We start from the raw sequence: 18,095 nt of genomic DNA on the forward strand, positions 1-18,095 counted from the left end.
GTCGGGTTGTTAGCTCCATCTAGTTTCTTAGAATGGAGAGGAGGGTAGAGAGAAAAGATAGTTTGCCTATTACATAGGTAATCAAATTAAAAGATGATAGAACCTTAGAGTACATGAAATTCCTTACAGTTTTTCAGTGAAAAGCATTAAATAGAAAATATAGTGAGGCATCATTCTTTGATGTTGCCAATCAGGGATGAAAATGTTTAACTGGATAAAATTAGGAAAAAAAGTAAAAATGATTTAATATATTTAAGCTGCTTACAACATGCAATTAGATTTCACATTTATTAAATTTGTTTCTCCGTATTACATACAGAAAAAATGAGCAGGGAACACTTTTCCATGGATGAAACTTCCACATTTATTTTTCTTCCATGTGCATAGAAAATGGCAGTGAAGTGTCCTATGAAAGAGGCAGGGAATGGGAACGGCATTGTTATACTGGATTGGACTTTGTGCTTCCAAATTACACTATTCATTTTAAAAACAAAAAGAATGGTATTTTTAAAATTGATAATAGTTTTGTGGGTCTCCCATTTGTTTTTTAATTGTTAGCTTTTCAAATCTTTTAAAATGACACACTGCATTACAAATGATGGCACTTTTAACCAATGTGGCATTTCCATATTTACACCAACAAAAGAAATTTACAAGACATAATAGCATACAATCTTGACATTTAGTAAGAGCAATAAAACAAGAAGGGCATCCATTTTATTTTATTTTTCTGTACAAACTATCAGAACAAGACTTTATTCACATAAAAATCATCTGTAATTTGATTTGATCTACACACTCTCCCAATTCATTTGACCCATTTCTCAAACCTTTCATCACATTGCCCACACCTTCACCACACTACAGGAACTATAAGTAATTAGATCTAATACCTAAGCAGATATAAAAGTTCTCTTCCAATGCTTTCCTCACTTTCCCAAAAATTCTTCAAAGAAAAAAAAACGCTTCTTCTCTTGTTCCCTCCATTTCACTTGCATGTTTCACCATCAAATCAGCAAACACATCTCTCCATCTCAACCGAAACAAGGTTAAAGAAGAAAAGAGTTCCTCTACTGAGTTTTTTGTTGCTACACCCAGGAGTCTGGTGACCCTGGGTACTGTTCTGCTCTATAAGAAGGTCGTCTAGTAGAATAAAAGTCTACATAATTCGTTGTGGATTTCAGTCCATACTGTGTTGAATAATCAGTAGAAGGTGGAAAGTGAACTCGATCGTCAAAATAAGGGTCTTCATAGCTATGAGGAGACTGCAAATACAATCTGTATGCATCAAAGTTCTTTCTGTTGGAGTCATCTTGACTATAATATAGCTGTGGATGCTGTTGATAAAATGAAAAAAATAAATAAAAGTAATCTTTTGAAATGTGAATTTAAGGAAAAACATGAGTGTTCCCTTTTAAAAAATGTCTAGAACAGTAATTCATGGACATATATTGAAAAAATAGATCATGGAGAACCCAGTACAGTTATTAGAGGGCTTTAAACTTTTTTGTAAACTCCAAACCCCCACCAGCTTTAAACGTTCAGGTGAATAAACAACTGTCACTTGATGACATAAAATAGAAATATAATCAGGGGGTTGTGAGAAGCCCAGATATCAGAGACTTTGCATTTGGATGATCATCCATGAAAAAGAGGGTTCAAATTTTGCACATTCTGGGGGCAGCCAGGTGGCACAGTGCACCGGCCCTGGAGTCAGGAGGACCTGAATTCAAATCTGACCTCAGACACTTAATAATTACCCTAGCTATGTGACCTTGGGCAAGTCGCTTAATCCCGCTGCCTTGCAACCCCCTCCCCGCCAAAAAGATTTTGCATATTTTTTCTCATCTGTCAGGACTTTGCCTGTTAATTATATGCTTTGTACAAGATCACTTGGAAATAATTTTTTAACTTTAAGTTCTCTGATCATTTTGGTGAACAGTTGGATAAATGCTTTTGAAATTCTGCTTTGAATAAGAATTACAGAAGCAGAGAGATAATCTTTAGTTAAGGGAGAAGTAAGATTAAAAGGTAATAAGGATAGAGCAGAAAAGGCATGAACGCTAACATACATATTGAAAAGGTTGAGACTATATTTGGTCAGGGGAAAGGACATGACAATAAAAGTGCAATAACATGTTGCCTTTTAGTACTTTAAACAAAATCATTCTATTTTTTTCTTAATTGGTTTCAAAAAACAAAAATAGGCTTGATGGTTCAGTTACTTTCATTTTTTCATCACTGTCAATTCCTTGTTACTTTGTAACATTTAACAAATTAGAACATATAATGTCAAATACCATAATATAGAATTAAATCTCCCATTATTACAGACATCATTTCTAAACTCTTCCTTTTCAGCTTGTTAGAGATACGATTCTTAAAGTCCATTAAAAAAACAACCCAATACCCTCTCCATGCCCCCCCCCCCCCAATAGTTATGATTGGTTCAGGGTAGATGAAGAAAACCTTCTTTGGTGGTGAGTTGTGAAATAAGAGATGTGGAACGTTCTTAGCTAGAATTTTATTTTTTTGTTAGGGGGTATTGTTTTTGCTTAGATTGTACTGCAGGGTAACAAGATGAATTAGATGACTTCTGGTGGATTATAGAATAATCCTTTACCGGCTCAAGAAAAACCTCAAGTTGTTTACAAGATTATGGCCTCAGAGACAGAAGGAAAAACAACACATCATTAAAAGAGAGAGCCAAGTTTATCAATGTCCTTTAATTCCTACTTCAGCAACACAGCAGGGACTAACTCAATCTTGGCTTCAGTAACTAACCTAGAGCAGTCAGGGGTTCTATGTCCCATACAGCAATTAGCCAGGAAAGCTGTAGAGAAATCCACTACAGAGGAGGAGAGTGCTTTCACAGAAGTGAATAATGAGGTCAGAAAATGATGTGGCCCCCAGCTCTTCCCCACATAGAGGAGGAAGGAAAAGACTTTCAAGCTTAGATGAAAAATAGGCAGGGAAAGGTTATTGTAGGATAAATGAATCTTCAGTATTTTTAAAGACTTCTCAAATTGGATTAGGAAAGCAATGAGTGGGTTGCTTTCCATCATACATGTAGTATTGTTAATATCAATCTCAAACTCAAGGATCTGAAAATGCTTTGGAAAAGAAATCTGCTCAAGCAGCTGATATCAAGTGAAAAGGTTTCTACTAAGTGGTGTTAGCTTAGCGTAAAGATTTTTATGTGTTGTTGATCCCTGCTATCAGCATTCTTTTAAAATGAGATTGCAAATTCACCTGTAGCCGTCTATTTTGTTCTCTTGCTGGTGAGGAATAGGAACTGATGTAAATTGGTGAAGGTTTGCTGGAGCCTGTAAGAAAATATTTTATGAAGTTAAAACTAGTGCTTCATCACTTAGATTCATTAGCCTCTGCAGTTTGACTAGACTATGGCCAATGAGGTCCTGGATAAGACCCGATCTTCTCTATAGCCCTTTCAGGTTAATAAGAGTGAGCATCTTCGAATCAGAGACTTAATTTGGCCTCCACTTTCTTATGAACCATCAAGGACTAATGATTACAGCAAACAATTACCTCTTTTATACTTTTGTATTGCTAATGGAAATTGCTAACGGAAGTTATGCCAATATAGAATTTATAAAATTCTCCTTAGCTGATGAGCAGCAAGCACAACGTTTTAGCCCCATGGTTGAGGTGTGATTCAATCTTTTTAAACATTGGCAGTTCCATGTGAATGATCTTTTTTGCTTGGTTCTTGGGCTGAGGTTTTGACACTTGGGCTAGAGAAGGACATCTTATGATGGAAACAGGATCAACATTTGTCTTTCTAGGATTTCTAAGATAAATCATTAAGGAAAAGAAGAGAAATATAATGCCAAGCTTAATGTCTCCAAAATATCAGTTTGAGTTAATACTCCAGTAAAGAGAGAGAAGGAGTAACATGAGTTCAAAGGGGTTAATTTAGAAGACATAAATAAACACGTGACATTTTTCCTGAAAATCCAAATGCCTGTTTGTAATCACAAGAAACAGGCAAATTAGGGATTTGTTCCTGGGAGGGTCCATGAGAAGAATTCTGATACTGTAATTAGCTGTCTTTCCTCTATTTTTTAATGCTAATATAGATTCAAAACAAAATGAGAAAAAATAAAACATACCTGGGACAAATTAGTTTATTGATGCAAATAAAAGAAAATACAAATAGAAAAATTAGAAGGGTTTGCAAGATGGAAAGGATCTTTAAAATAAAGCAAGCTGCAGAAAATCTCAAATAACAAATACAGGTTTTTAATGTGCATTTCCTTGGAAAGAGGTTTATGTTTGAAATATAGCAACTGCAATGTTATGTAGCTATTAATCGCCATAGTAACAATACATGATTAGTAAACAGTTGTGTGAAATCACAATTTAAAAGACAACAGACCAAGTGAGATTACTCCCCCAGCAGTAGTTAAGCTGCCACCAGCTTTATATTTATTTCTTTTTAATAAATAGGCTTTTTCAACATGAAGGTCCCTTCCCCTCCCCCTTTTGTGGCTCACTCTGCTTTATTTGATAGGTTAATATAATTTACAAGACAGTCGAAAATGTGAATAATATGAAATGTTTATAACTATTCAAGGCCAGATTCTCAAATAAATTCTATGTAAAAACTTTATATATAAGGCATGAAAACATTAATTTAACACAATAGTATTTTATCCATTTAAAGTTATCAGTCTCATGGGAGAGATACATTTTACTATCTTCTGAGTCTGTTTCTCTACAAAGACACACATCCTTCTCTTTCTTATTCATGAATTTTGGAGCTCTGTCACTCCAAAATATAATTAAAGAAAAGTTATAAAGAAAGTAGAGTTTTGATACACACAGGAAAACAAAATAAAGTGACCTTAAAAGTGGGGAAAAAAGTAAAAACATAAGTATCACAGGGTAGTTATTGCTCATTTTCCCATTTAAATACATGCATCTTTTTAACTTACATAAAATCCTTTTGCAGCCAATGGTGGCCCTGATTTTTACTAAATTAGTCCATTTTATTTAAAATCTCAAAAAGAGCAGGTAATAGTCAGGAAAGTGGGAAGTAGCAGATGCAAATGGAACACGGGACTGATTATCTCTTTGTTGCTGTTGAGGAAATATTTCAATACAGGAGTGAATGACTTCTCAAATAACTCATGTTATAGCTTCCCATATGGAGTATATATTTAGAAATACACAGCATTGCAAAAGAATGCATCATACACCTAACTGGTATCTTACCAGCATATATGCCTTTATGTATGACATCACCTTGGCTATTGTAATACTGCATAGATGGCTGTGTCCTATCATACTCAGAGCGAGGTTCTCTAATTCCTAACAGTGCTGGTGATGAAGATGTGCTGCCAACTGAAGAGAAGGGAAACAAGAGGAAGAAAGAGAGAAGGAAGGAAGAAGACTGTTAGTGGCTCAGTAAAACCCTTCCAGGAAAAATAAAGGTCAGTGATTAGAAATATCCCAGCAGTTTTGATAATAAAATTAGAGCTGAAAGGTGCTGTGAAATGCAAGAGAGGTCAAGCATTTAAGAAGACAAGAAGCAAAATACAATTAGTGCCAAATGGAACTAACCTCAGAGTTTGGGCAGACAGTTTGCTAGTAGAGCTAGCACTTCATATTATCTTAGATTATAAACTTCCCTGATATAAAATTTAATATGATGAAATGGACAATTCGCAAATGAAGTGTAGTAGTGGCCCAAAAGAGGCTTTCAAAATTAGGTAAATAAGATATATTCACTAGTCAAAGGTTATATTTGCTATTTTATGATTTCATTTCAGTTGCTTTTGAAACTGTAAGACACTGAGACATATAATTGTTGAATTTCTGCATAAAGGAGAGATACAGTATGCTCACTTTCTAATTATACCAAACATACTGCACCCACCCCCCACACTCCCACTGTAAAATGGACTGATTACAATGAGAAGCACAGAGATTTTAGAATGATTTAAGTTGCACTCAACCTTAAGTTCTAGGGTCAATTGAGAGACCCTGTTGAAAATGGAAAGATGTGATCTTTAAAAGTATTTAGAAGCCTACTTTATTAAGATTAACATATTTAATTATAGGAAAAAGTCCCTACCTATACCTTTATATTTTTTTGAGGAGTTAGGGGGAATAATTCAAATCTGAATGAGAAATTTCTACATAACTCTTTTTCCCCTCCATTTTTAAACTCATCATGCTTTCAGTGTAACTATAATTAATTATTTGCTAACATGGCCAAGGATAATCTCTGATATTAATGCATCATAATCCTTGGCAACACTAATTTTGTAGTGAATTGTATTTGTCTGGATATGACTAACAGAGACATATGTTCTAGAAGAGAAGGAACATAATTAGGAGCAAAACTTAAATTCACTTGGGGTGGATTTGCATTCATTGCAGATAAGCAATGCCAAATTTTTAATCTTTGGTTTAGGATGGGACCAGCACAAGGAAAAGTGCCTGCTAAGCTATCATTGGGCTCATAAGCAAGTTTAAGAACTAAAAAACCTAGTACTTGAGTTACTAAAGAATGATAAATATTGGAATCAAAAATTATTTGCTTATGAGTCCTACTAGGTGCCTGTACAAACACAAACACCTTCTGGAATCTCACCTAACAGCTCCTCTCATTCCCTGAAGAAAGCAAAGCCTTTTTGAGAATGCAAAGTTGCCTCAGGCTAAACTTTGGGAACTCAGGAAGGAGGTGTGTGTGTGTGTGTGTGTGTGTGTGTGTGTGTGTGTGTGTGAGATAGACATCCTTAGTAGCCTGGAGAAACATATGAACTCCTCAGAACACTGTTTTAAAAAACATAAAATCAAATACAGAGAATCACTAATTATATTAAAATAGAAGTTTTAAAATTCTTACTACCTATAGAGGTGGGGATTAAGTGAATAGAAAAACTATAATCATTCTCCCTGGCAACAAAAAGGTATATACTAGAGAAGAACATTGTTTCTCTAAGAAAAGGTAATTATTGTACTTTCCTTCAATTGAAGAGGCCTAGCTTCTTTCTCCAGTCTGTTGCTATAGTTTAATTTTTTTATAGTTATATGGGCTAACTCCTTTAAAACCATACATGCACAATAAAATATTTTACTTCCCTATCCCTCCCCAAAAGAAAAAGCACCATCATTAAGTTTCTGGACCCTAAATAAAGAACCGCTGCTTTAAAGAATAAGGCAAAGAGCAAATCTATACAATTTCTAGTGACAAATGAAGTTAAGAGTTAGTAAAGTTCTCTGTTCAAGGACTAGGAATAGTAGGTTCTGAAGCAGGCATACACAGTCTTATCCAGCCAAAGAAAAAAATGGCAGGTGGGACGGAAGCAAATATATTAAGGACTTGTTTCCCACTAACCTGATTGAATGACAGGTGACATCTGTTGGTTGGTAGTTGAGAGGGAAGGATGTGATTTGAATCTTTCACGCTCTAATGTTGATACAGGTGTAATAAAATGATTTTGATTCCATCCATCCTGTAGTGTTAAAAGAGAAAAAAAACCTTTTAAACTGATCAAGACTTTTTTAATAATAAATTATTAGGGAATGTGTTTTGAAAAAATGCTAATTATGTCAGAACATCCTTGTACTTCACCTTTTTATAAATGCTCCGCAAGTCCCGATACTGCCATAAGGTATTCAATACCTGGGCTGCCGCTTTCACCACTTTCAGGGATGATCTATGTAGGAGAGAGTTAGGGTAATGAATTCAGGTTCTCTGAAACAATCTGAACAGAAAAATATCAGACTCCACTTAACAGGATTCAGTTCACAAATAAGAGGATAGGTGGTCACCTTTCTATGAACTCTAGCACATTTAGAAAAATGATCAATGCAATTTAGAGTTTAGGAATTGGTCACCCTCAAGCTTTAGGGGAGGAAAATGCAGAAGTGAAAAGAAAGGGCAATTAGCTTTTCATAGCATGCCTCAAGCCTGCCAAATATGGATTAACCAATGCAGAGGGAATGTTTCCTCAGTCACACATCTTTTCAAGATCTGTTTTTGTTATTAACTACCACCTCCCTCCGACATGCTGGTCTACAGGCCACCTGAGCTTTGAAGACAAAAGAAACTAGGGTTATTACTCCTGTTAATACTTCACTAGCTCTATGGATAGCCTTCTATGATGGAAGAGATGGAAGAAAGGTCCATGAAGGACTCAATGATGATATCAAGGAAAACTGACAGTCTGGACAATAGCTATTTAGGAATTCAGAATTCAAGCATGTAAATACTTTTTTGAGAGTTCATTTTTGCATACAAAATTTGGTTTTACATATAACCACTTGATTGTGGGAGAATAAGAATTTTAGAGTTAGAAGGGACTTCAGAGGCCATCTAGTTTAATCCAGGTGCTTTACTACAATGTAGCTGGTTATTCAAACTTCATTTGGGAACCAATACAGGTAACTCACTTGCTCCTGAACATTGTTTCCTTTTTGCATAGTTCTTAATTTTAGCATATTTTTCCTTTGGGAAACCAAACAGAACAAGTCTAATTCTTTTCCTAATTCTTACCATTTTGGTCAAATCCCCACACCTGTTCTAGTAACAAAATGGAGTCACAAGGGGAGAAATGACTATAAAGTGGTTGTTTTCCATATTTCTCATTTCAGTATATAGGGAAGAGCCATCTTAAAAGGCTTATTCAGGTCTGGCTCATGGCGGTACTATGAAGTGGGCAAATTTTGTAGTTCTCTACACCATGGTTGCTCAATCATTTTTCTTTTATTTTTTCCAAGGCAGTGGGGTTAAGTGACTTGCCTGATATCAAACGGCTAGGTAATTAATAAGTGTCTGAGGTCGAATTTGAACTCAGGCCCTCCTGACTCCAGGAACTGTGCTCTATCACTGCACCACTTAGCTGCTTCTAGCTCATTCTTTTTTTTCTTCTTCACGTTTTTGCAAGGCAAATGGAGTTAAGTGGCTTGCCCAAGGCCACACAGCTAGGTAATTATTAAGTGTCTGAGACTGGATTTGAACCTAGGTACTCCTGACTCCAGGGCCGGTGCTTTATCCACTCCGTCACCTAGCCGCCCTCAATCATTCTTAAAAAAAAAAAAATTAAAATAAAATTCCTAACTAAATTATTGACTTAATTAGGATTATTCATTTTGTGAAGATTTAATTTATATTAAAAAATGGATCCTAGAGGGAGTTAATACAAATAAGATATATTACAAGTATTCCAGACAAATCATTGGGAAGATGTTTTCTGATAAAAGACTTTCTATCACATTATTTAAGTTACTTTTTCTACCTATAGTCTTAGTTTCACTATAACAATAGATCTCAGGTCCTTTAAGGACAAAATTGATTGACATTTAGCTGGTAGTGTGATAATGATGTTCTCATCAATGGGACAGTTTAGGTGGAATTTGGATTAGAATCAGGGAGAGTGTGATCCTGGGTAAACCACTTGCCTCAGTTTTCTTATCTACAAAATGGGGATAATAAAATTGCCTCTCTGGATTGTTCTGACTTCAATGATAGAATAGCTGTTAAAAGCATGTAGCACTTAGTAAGTGCTATATAAATCTTTGTTATTATTATTATGTCTATTGAAATTTCTACAAATACCTCTTCAAGCAAGAATTTTATAGGTTTAGGATCAGAAGTAAGGGGAGCATTTGGTTCAAATGCATCATGTTACTTTACATATATTAGAGAAATCTCTGAATCTTAAAAAAACTTGTTTCAAAAGCTTAAGCTTTTTTTTTTTTAAAAAAGACTATATAGTAATATCTACTCCATGCTTACCATAATTTCCTTTATATTTCTGACTTAGTCAGTGATGAATATGATCTGCTCTTGCACATATCCTTCGGTATTCATGTCAGGTCCTTGGATTGGGGGGGGGGGAGGGTTCTTTTTTTTCATACTATAAATAATTATATACCTTCTCCTGGCCCAATTCTTCAAACTCAGTTGAATGTAGCAACATTTTGCTTCATTTGATTTATAATCTCAAGGGGATAGAGAAGAGGAAGATGGATGGATACCCCTTAAAATTACTGGTATCACTTCAGTCTTGCCTATTCTGTTCAGGACAAATACTGAAGTCTAATTGCAGTCTCCACCAAAGGGGAATCTTCATTTTGTTATGTATCTCTTAGGTTGGTACTTGCATTAATGCCATTATGAAGTTTTGATGTGGGGTAATGTTAGGAGGTAGGCTTAGAGTAAGTTAGTTATATTTTAGGATGCTACCTATTTCACAGTGACAGTTATTCTGCTCTTTTGAGGGGCTCATTTATCATCATGGTTTAGGAGATGCCCAGGCTTCTCAACCTGCCATTTCTTTGGAGGAATTCAACCTTGATCATTGCACAGCTCTTTCCAAAATATTCTTTGTGCTACTGATGATCTAATATTTCCTTCTGCTACTTGCTTAATTTGGTTTCAACTTGCGTCAAAGAGATACTATACAAACTAAGAAAGGGAGCTTCTAGATACTATATAATCAACATGGCTAAGATAAACTATTTTAATACTATATTATGCAGTTCAAAGTAGAATTTTGAGGCAAAATATACTATTTCTAAAAAATTATAGTCAGTCACCTATCCTGGAAAAAAGAGCAAATGAAGAGTGGAAACGGCATAATCTAGATTGGTTTTAATATTCTATTTTAAGCTTATGCTTCTTGTTCCAGGAGGTTCAAGCAATGGCTTATCCTGCCCTACAGGAACACAGCACTTCAGAAATGGTGGTGTGGACAAGAGAGGAGCAGGTGTTGTACAAAAATAAAAACAGAAAAAGGAATACATGCCAGACTCGGCTCTATCAACAAAGCAGGCTGCAGCTGTGGAAAACTGGGGAAGTTTATCAGTTTGTAAGGAATGGAGAGAGACAGCTTTTTTAGAGGAAATTCATTCTTTATGAAGATGCCTTCTCCTGGTGAGGAGAGGAGCAGTGTCCTCCCAGTGGCAGCTCCTCAGGACAGAACACTTGCCTGTCCCCTCTCCCTTTGGTTATGTTCACTAGTTTCTCGATCCCTCCAGTGTCAGCCAGGGCTTTGGCATTCTCCATGTTTTTACTGGTGACCTCATGCAGAGCACAGCAGATTGCTGCCATGGTCTCATCAGACAAGATGCTTGGACCATTGCCTCCTGGCAGACGATTTACCAGGTCTCGCATAGCATATTTACCTGCCAAATTACAAAAATTAAATTCATTTACAAAGTGTACCAGCTACTGAAAGATTGTGATGGTATATGGTATGTATCACAAGAGATAAATTTGAAAAGGAAAAAAGACAAAGGCAAATTTCATAGCTCAATAGAAAAGGATAATTTTTCTAAATAGTTATTGTAATCTTCAGTTTGTCTTTAATTTTTACATTAAAGAATCATTTAGAATGTATGTGTCCCTATGTCAATAAAAGGATAAACAAATAAGTGAACAAACTAGGGTATAAAAGACAAATTAAATCAGCTAGGAAAAAAGTGAAAAAAATACAGGAAATTTAATTCTCACCTCCCTTTTTCTAAGTTCAAAAAAAGGAAGTCATGAGTTTATCAAAAAGCTTGTGAAAACCATGGGCCATATATGGGCCAAGTTCAGGGGCCACATAATCCTTTACCACTGCTATTAAAAGAATGTTAGTACACTGAAGACAAGGACTATCTTGTTATGGTCTTTGTCTCCTTAGATTCAGATAATCTAGTTCCTGGCATGTAGTTGGTACTTAATAAATACATACTTATTGGATATCTGATTAACTAATCTTATTTGGGAAATAAGACATTTCATTACATTTGTATAGATAACTTTAGAAGTGAACGGAATGATTAAATTTTTATCAGGTATATGAAGTCATTTGTTAAGAGCAATTTTTACAAAGAAAATTCAAATACAAAATAGAAAACACAGAATTAAAATTATAGCTATATTCCATTTGGGAGATAGTAACAACAGTAATAAACCTCTCTATTTTGGAAAGCTTGGGGGGGGAAGGGGAGTGGAATAGGGAGAGAGGAGGGGATCTCTTATAGTTTATTCACCTCTCTGGTGAATTATATCTCAATTTTTTAGTTTTCAATTACCAGCTGACAAACAGGAATAATTGCATTACAGAAAAAGGAAATTAAATAAAGCTAAAATAAATCTTTTCTTACTTTATTTGGAACTAATAATTGAATGGCTACTAAATGGATTTTTTTTTTATTAAACATCTGTTTATATACCATGGGGAGCAACAGATGGGAAAGATATACAAAGAGGCATTAACTGAATGTGTGCATAATTTGATATATGTCAAAGGAAAAACTCAAAATATTAATAGGAAAAGTAATGATTTTAGGTATTTTAAAACAAAGAAAATTCATTTTATTTTTTAAAAAAGGGGATCTCTGGGATGAATTGTGTGATGAAACTGGGAAGGCAAAATATGAGAAATTGCAGCTGAATGTCACACAACATATTATACAACAGTTTTTCCAACATGACTTAATTATAAAAGATTTATTGTGTATTTACTATGATTCAAGGGATCTATTTTACATTATATCATTGGGTCTGAGTGTCAAGTGATTGTGGTTAGAATGTCTGAATATAAACACTGTTAGTAATACTGCATTCTCCTCTTCTCCATAGTTTATGCCACAGCTAATGCTGGATGAGTGAAAGGCAGGGCAGTACCTGAAAATAATTAAGTCCAGGTGGTGGGGAGAGCATCCAATTTTCTGTTTTAGAAGATGCCTAGCATACTGGAGGTTCTCAGCAAATATCAAGCAAGTATTTATTACTTGTAAGAATATTTTTATGTTACTTCTTGTCTTACACAATACCCTATGGGTATTCACAAGCTTCAGCACTAAGGATTCCTTCTACAGTTTTCTATGATAGGGACATGGAGTCTTAACTACCTGTGTGGAAAAGGGCCTCATGTATGTGGGTCATAGTGAAGTGGTTTTATGTGTGTCCTTGAGTGGTCTCTTGGGCAATGTATTTTGGTACCTACAATGTGCTTTGTCATTTTATAAATAAACCTTAGAAACCCAAAAGAATTTTTCATAAAGGAGTCCAAAAGTTGGTTACATGATAATTCTCACACTGTAACTCTGGACATGCTAGATTCTGTAGGAGTGAGGTTATGGAGGAAGCTTCATCTCTATAGAGAAAAATTTGGCTACACAATATCAATCAGATATTAAGACATTAATGAAAATAAAAATTATTTTCCTGATTATCAATTTGTAATTCTGAAGTTTGCAAACAGCTTTAGAACCTGGTTACAATGGCAACATGACCAAATTGCACAGTAGTAAAGAGATTCACAAATCCAAGGTAGATTTTAAGGGAATAACTTAGAAAAAAAATGGTTTTTTTTTTTAAATTCTAGAAGTTTGTAAGGCTTAAAATGTGGGGAGTCTGATAACTGATAAATGGTCAAAGAACAGTTTTCTACAGCTATATGGATAAATTATTAAGAGATAAAGAGAGAAAAGCAAATTAAAGTAATTCTGAGGGTTCATGTCACACCCATTAGATGGGAAAAGTTGACAAAAAAAAAAACTGAAAAGAGAAAGGCTGGAGAAGCTGTGGGAAAACAGGGACACTGAAGCACTGCTAGTGGAATGGTGAACAGGTCTAGGTAGTCTGGAAAACAATTTGGAACTATGCCAAAAAGTCAATAAATGTGCATGGGCTTTGAACAAAAGGCATCCTTCTTAGGTTTATACTTCAAAGAGATACAGAAAGAGAAAAAGGCCTTTTATGCAAGGAAATTCTTATATAATAGCTTTTTTTTAATAAGCGAAGAACTAGAAATTAAAGAACTGTCTCAATTAGAGAATGGTTAAACAAATTATAGTGGTATATTAATACAATAGAATGCAATTAAATTGTAAGAAATATTCAGAGATAGTTTAAGAGAAACTTTGAAAGATTTGTGTGAATTAATGTAGAGCTAAGTGAATAAAACCAAGGAGAACAATTTATACTCTTTTTTTTTTATGTTTTTGCAAGGCAAATGGGGTTAAGTGGCTTGTCCAGGGCCACACAGCTAGGTAATTGTTAAGTGTCTGAGAACGGATTTGAACCCAGGTACTCCTGACTCCAGGGCTGGTGCTTTATCCACTGCACCACCTAGCTGCCCCAACAATTTATACTCTTAACAATAATTTTGTGGAAAAGAAATAATGTTTAAAAGATTTAAGAATTCTGACTATGGTTGCAAACAATCAGTGATGAAAACTGTTCACCAACTCCAAACTGAGAAGTGATAGGACTGACTTAAGCAGACTGAGACACACATTTCTGGTCATGGGAAATATGGGAATTTGTTTTGCTTGATTATGTTTATTTGTTACAAAAGTTTTGTTTTTCTTTTTTTATTCTGCTTCTCTGCCCCAATGCTCATGCTATGTGAGGGAGAACTGGGGGAAAAAGGAATGCTTGGAAATTTTAAGTGATTTCAAAATTTACAACCAAATCTGTAAACTTTTAAAATTTTTTTTATTTATTTAAGGCAGTGGGGTTAATTGATTTGCTCAAGGTCACAGGGCTAGGTAATTATTTTGTCTCTAAGGCCGAATTTGAACCCAGGTCCTACTGATTCCAGAGTTGGTACTCTATCCACTGTGCCATCTAGCTCCCCCCAAATTCATTAAACTTAAAGATATTTAGTTTTAATCAGTAAGAATAGCTTTTCCCTTGTATTATGAAATGGTAGTGTCTTCCCTTATCAAAGTTTACCCAGGAATCTCTGCAATATTTTTTTTTTTAGGTTTTGTAAGGCAAATGGGGTTAAGTGGCTTGCCCAAGGCCACACAGCTAGGTAGTTATTAAGTGTCTGAGGTCAGATTTGAACTCAAGGTACTCCTGACTCCAGGGCCAGTGCTCTATCCACTACGCCATCTAGCTGTCCCTGCAATTCTTTAAAAAAACAAACAAACAAAAAAAGGTCACCCAAGACAGGGTTGGGTAAGGAAAAATTATTGTGCTCAGATTTTGATAAAAGCCATTTTCAAAAGAAAAAATAACAGCTATATTGCCTTGTGTAACTCATGTCAATTAAAGAATAGGTTCATAGCATACCTATAAGCTCCTTGTTACGAACATCTAATGCCATATTTCTCAAAGCAGTTGCCACAGAAGACACAACTCTGTCGTTGTCCATTCTCAGAAGTTCTACAAGGATTGGAAGACCTTTTTCTTTTCGGACAGCAGCTCGAATATATGCAGCAAACTATTAAACAAATAAATCCTTTAAGTAGCACTGATCAGAAACTTTGCTTTTAATTATGTAACAGTAGTTTAACAGTCCCCCCCATGTTTAGAAGATTAAAGGATAAAAACTGTAGTTTTAGAAGACAACAACTAAAAGAATATAGTCAATGATAGACTCTCAGACTATTGGAGTTAGTCTGGAGAGCATTTATTTTTGCTAAACATGATAAAGGAGATTTAGATAATGGGCCGGGTACAGGGACAAGAGATAGAGGCTATGTTTTCAGGAACATGCATATTCTGTAGGTCTTATATTTCTATTGCCTAATGTATAATGAACAGTGAAGCCCAAAGCTTGTGGGGCCACAGAAGACAACAGCTTGAGAGGTTGTTCAAGGAGGCCTCCACCAGGTTTCACTTTGCTCCCTCCTCCACAGTCATCTTATCATCCAGACTAAGTCACATCAATTCCTTTATTTCTACAATCTCTAGCTCTGGAACCAGTATCACATTAATTCTGATCCTGCTCCTGAGAGGGATGTGTGACTGTGGAGCTCTTAGTCACCCTCACCAGCCCAGAGAGACTGTGGTGACCACTGACCATCACCTGTCATTACTTCCTCACATATATTATCTCTAGAGGAATATCGGGGTGGTGGCGGTGGTGGTTTTGTTTTGATTCGTATCCCTGGTAGTTAGCATAATGCTAGTCAATACTAAGTGCTTAACACTTTTTCACTGACTCAAAAACACACCTTGTGTGAAAAGGAAAAAAAATAATTCCAGTTATATATAATCTTTCCAATTTGGTATTATTTAGCAATTTTTGAGCTCAGCACTTTTCATATTATTATTAAAGCCAGAAGCTCTTAAACATTCTTATGGTTACTATTATAGACTGGTTTTGCTTGTGTGCTAAATGATCTGGAAATAAACATAAAAATAAAAGCCATGTGATAGAATAGGAAGGGATCTTTGACTTTTTTGTCCATTTTAACAACTTAGAAAAAAAGATTTTAAAAATTCTGTATTTAATATAATTAACTAATTCTATATTTAAGCTAATAGAAACAGTTAAGAAGATCTCTGGAATACTGTCCAGGATACTGCTTTTAGGATGGTTAAGCTGTATGGAAACAGAATTCCCAGTCTTCTCTTACAATAATCTCAACCTTAACCCTTTTAATTAATTGCTAACTTTAATGAGCAATGAATTACCTTAGTTTAATATTAAAAATGAGAACAAAAGTTTCTATCATCTGGGCCCATAGCAATGGTAGAGGAAGTGAGGTGTTGGCCAGATAGATCCCTGCCCTAAAGAGTCAGAAGATTTAGGTGTGAACCGTGGGTCTGCTCCTTCTACAGCCTTTGTGAACTTAGGCCATCCCTCAAATGGAGTGGGTTTTCTTCTGCAAAATGAGGTTAGGATCATATGATTTCTAAGATCTATTGAAATTTTATACTCTGCTGAAAATTCTCCACATTTACCAGTTTTAACAATTCAATAACTGAATTAGTGATTTTTTTCTAAACCAACCAGATGAAAATCTGAGCACATTTGCAACATCGATGGATTAAAATTCTTATCAGACTGGTATCTATAAAATATTTTATGATACAAATATTTTCTGCTTCAAGATTAGATAGACAAGATATTTGATATTCTGGTTTCCTGAGTCCCATCAAAGTCCTATTTCAATGATTTCTGATTTAATAATATCGTGATCATGATTATCTGATTTTTAACATTCAACATTTTTTTTTTAGTTTTTTTCCTAAGGGTTAAGTGGCTTGCCCAAGGCCACACAGCTAGGTAATTATTAAGAGTCTGAGGCCGGATTTGAACTCAAGTACTCCTGACTCCAGGGCGATGCTATCCACTGTGCCACCTAGCCACCCTGATTATCTGATTTTTAAAAAGGGAGTGCAATCTTGACTTAGCATTGTAAAATAATTTAAAAATCATCAAAACATATTTATATTTTAAATTATTTTACTAATTTTCATTTCCTAAATAGTTCCACAAAATTAAATTGCAGATACAAATCAAATTACATCAATTTTAATTATCACACTATTATCATCTTCAAAGGCATTCAAATAAAATCAAAATTTCCATATGCTTCAGGTCATCAGAAGTTGGAGGTAAAACACAGTCTACAAAAGACTGTGGATTTCATTTATACTTTCATTGACAATGAAGAAAAGTTAGTTACTACATTGGCTCCAGCATTTGACCATAATTATCCACAGCTGCCAAATTCAACAGCTCTCCTAATGAAACAATGCACACCCAGGACCTCCTACATTTTTCTTATAAGAGACTCAATGTTAGTAGTATCAAACTCAAATAACAAATAGGGGCCACTAAACCAAACACAGGGATCCTAGCAGGTTGCATGACTTAGTTTTAAAATATATTACCTGTGTTTATTGCATTTTTTGTTTATTTTGTTAAATATTTCCCAGTTACATTTTAATCTAGTTGGTCTGTACTCTGGAGTGCCACATATACTCCATGTGTTTGACATCTCTGCACTACAGAAAAGATTCCTAATTCATTTGAGGGTGGGACTAGCAAGGGGAACTCAAATAAACTTATTATCCTGACATGGATGTTTGTCCTTTGTTCTTGAAGAAGACTTTGACATCAGGGAGGTGACACCAATGACAAGTACATGAATTGTATTTGAGTGAGGGGGTGCTGTGCTAAGTCACCAGCCTCACTTTTGCCTCTCGGTCCATCTGGGTCCAGTGGGCAAATATGAATCAGGATGACTGGGGATGGTCCTGGATGTGAAGCAATCAAGGTGAAGTGACTCATCCAAGGTAACACAGCTAGTAAGTGGCAAGTGTCTGAGACTAGATTCGAACTCTTCTCCTCCTGACTCTAAGGTCCATTCACTGT

At 35.2% G+C, this 18,095-nt stretch overlaps 1 protein-coding gene and 1 long non-coding RNA gene across 8 annotated transcripts in view; one reads left to right on the top strand and one right to left on the bottom strand.

Moving 5' to 3' along the window:
• Positions 1-272: 272 nt before the first annotated feature.
• Positions 273-18,095, bottom strand: part of PKP4 (plakophilin 4) — a 229,770-nt gene continuing 211,947 nt past the window's right edge. For 3 of the 7 annotated variants that reach the window (XM_074215926.1, XM_074215924.1, XM_074215931.1), the window contains 7 exons: positions 15,056-15,206; positions 10,968-11,163; positions 7,607-7,691; positions 7,370-7,487; positions 5,239-5,367; positions 3,253-3,326; positions 273-1,337 (listed from right to left, as the gene is read on the bottom strand). In XM_074215926.1, the coding sequence (XP_074072027.1) occupies positions 1,089-1,337; positions 3,253-3,326; positions 5,239-5,367; positions 7,370-7,487; positions 7,607-7,691; positions 10,968-11,163; positions 15,056-15,206 (1,002 nt within the window). In that variant the 3' untranslated portion in view covers positions 273-1,088. The remainder of the gene's footprint in view (positions 1,338-3,252; positions 3,327-5,238; positions 5,368-7,369; positions 7,488-7,606; positions 7,692-10,967; positions 11,164-15,055; positions 15,207-18,095) is intronic. The other 4 variants (XM_074215929.1, XM_074215928.1, XM_074215927.1 and 1 more) reach the window with 3 other exon arrangements.
• Positions 5,350-12,851, top strand: LOC141507864 (uncharacterized). The gene is made up of 3 exons (XR_012474290.1): positions 5,350-5,456; positions 10,668-10,745; positions 12,611-12,851. It is a non-coding gene; the product is annotated as an uncharacterized LOC141507864 (long non-coding RNA).

Source organism: Macrotis lagotis, chromosome 1, assembly GCF_037893015.1.
Source record: "Macrotis lagotis isolate mMagLag1 chromosome 1, bilby.v1.9.chrom.fasta, whole genome shotgun sequence".
Taxonomy (NCBI): domain Eukaryota; kingdom Metazoa; phylum Chordata; class Mammalia; order Peramelemorphia; family Peramelidae; genus Macrotis; species Macrotis lagotis.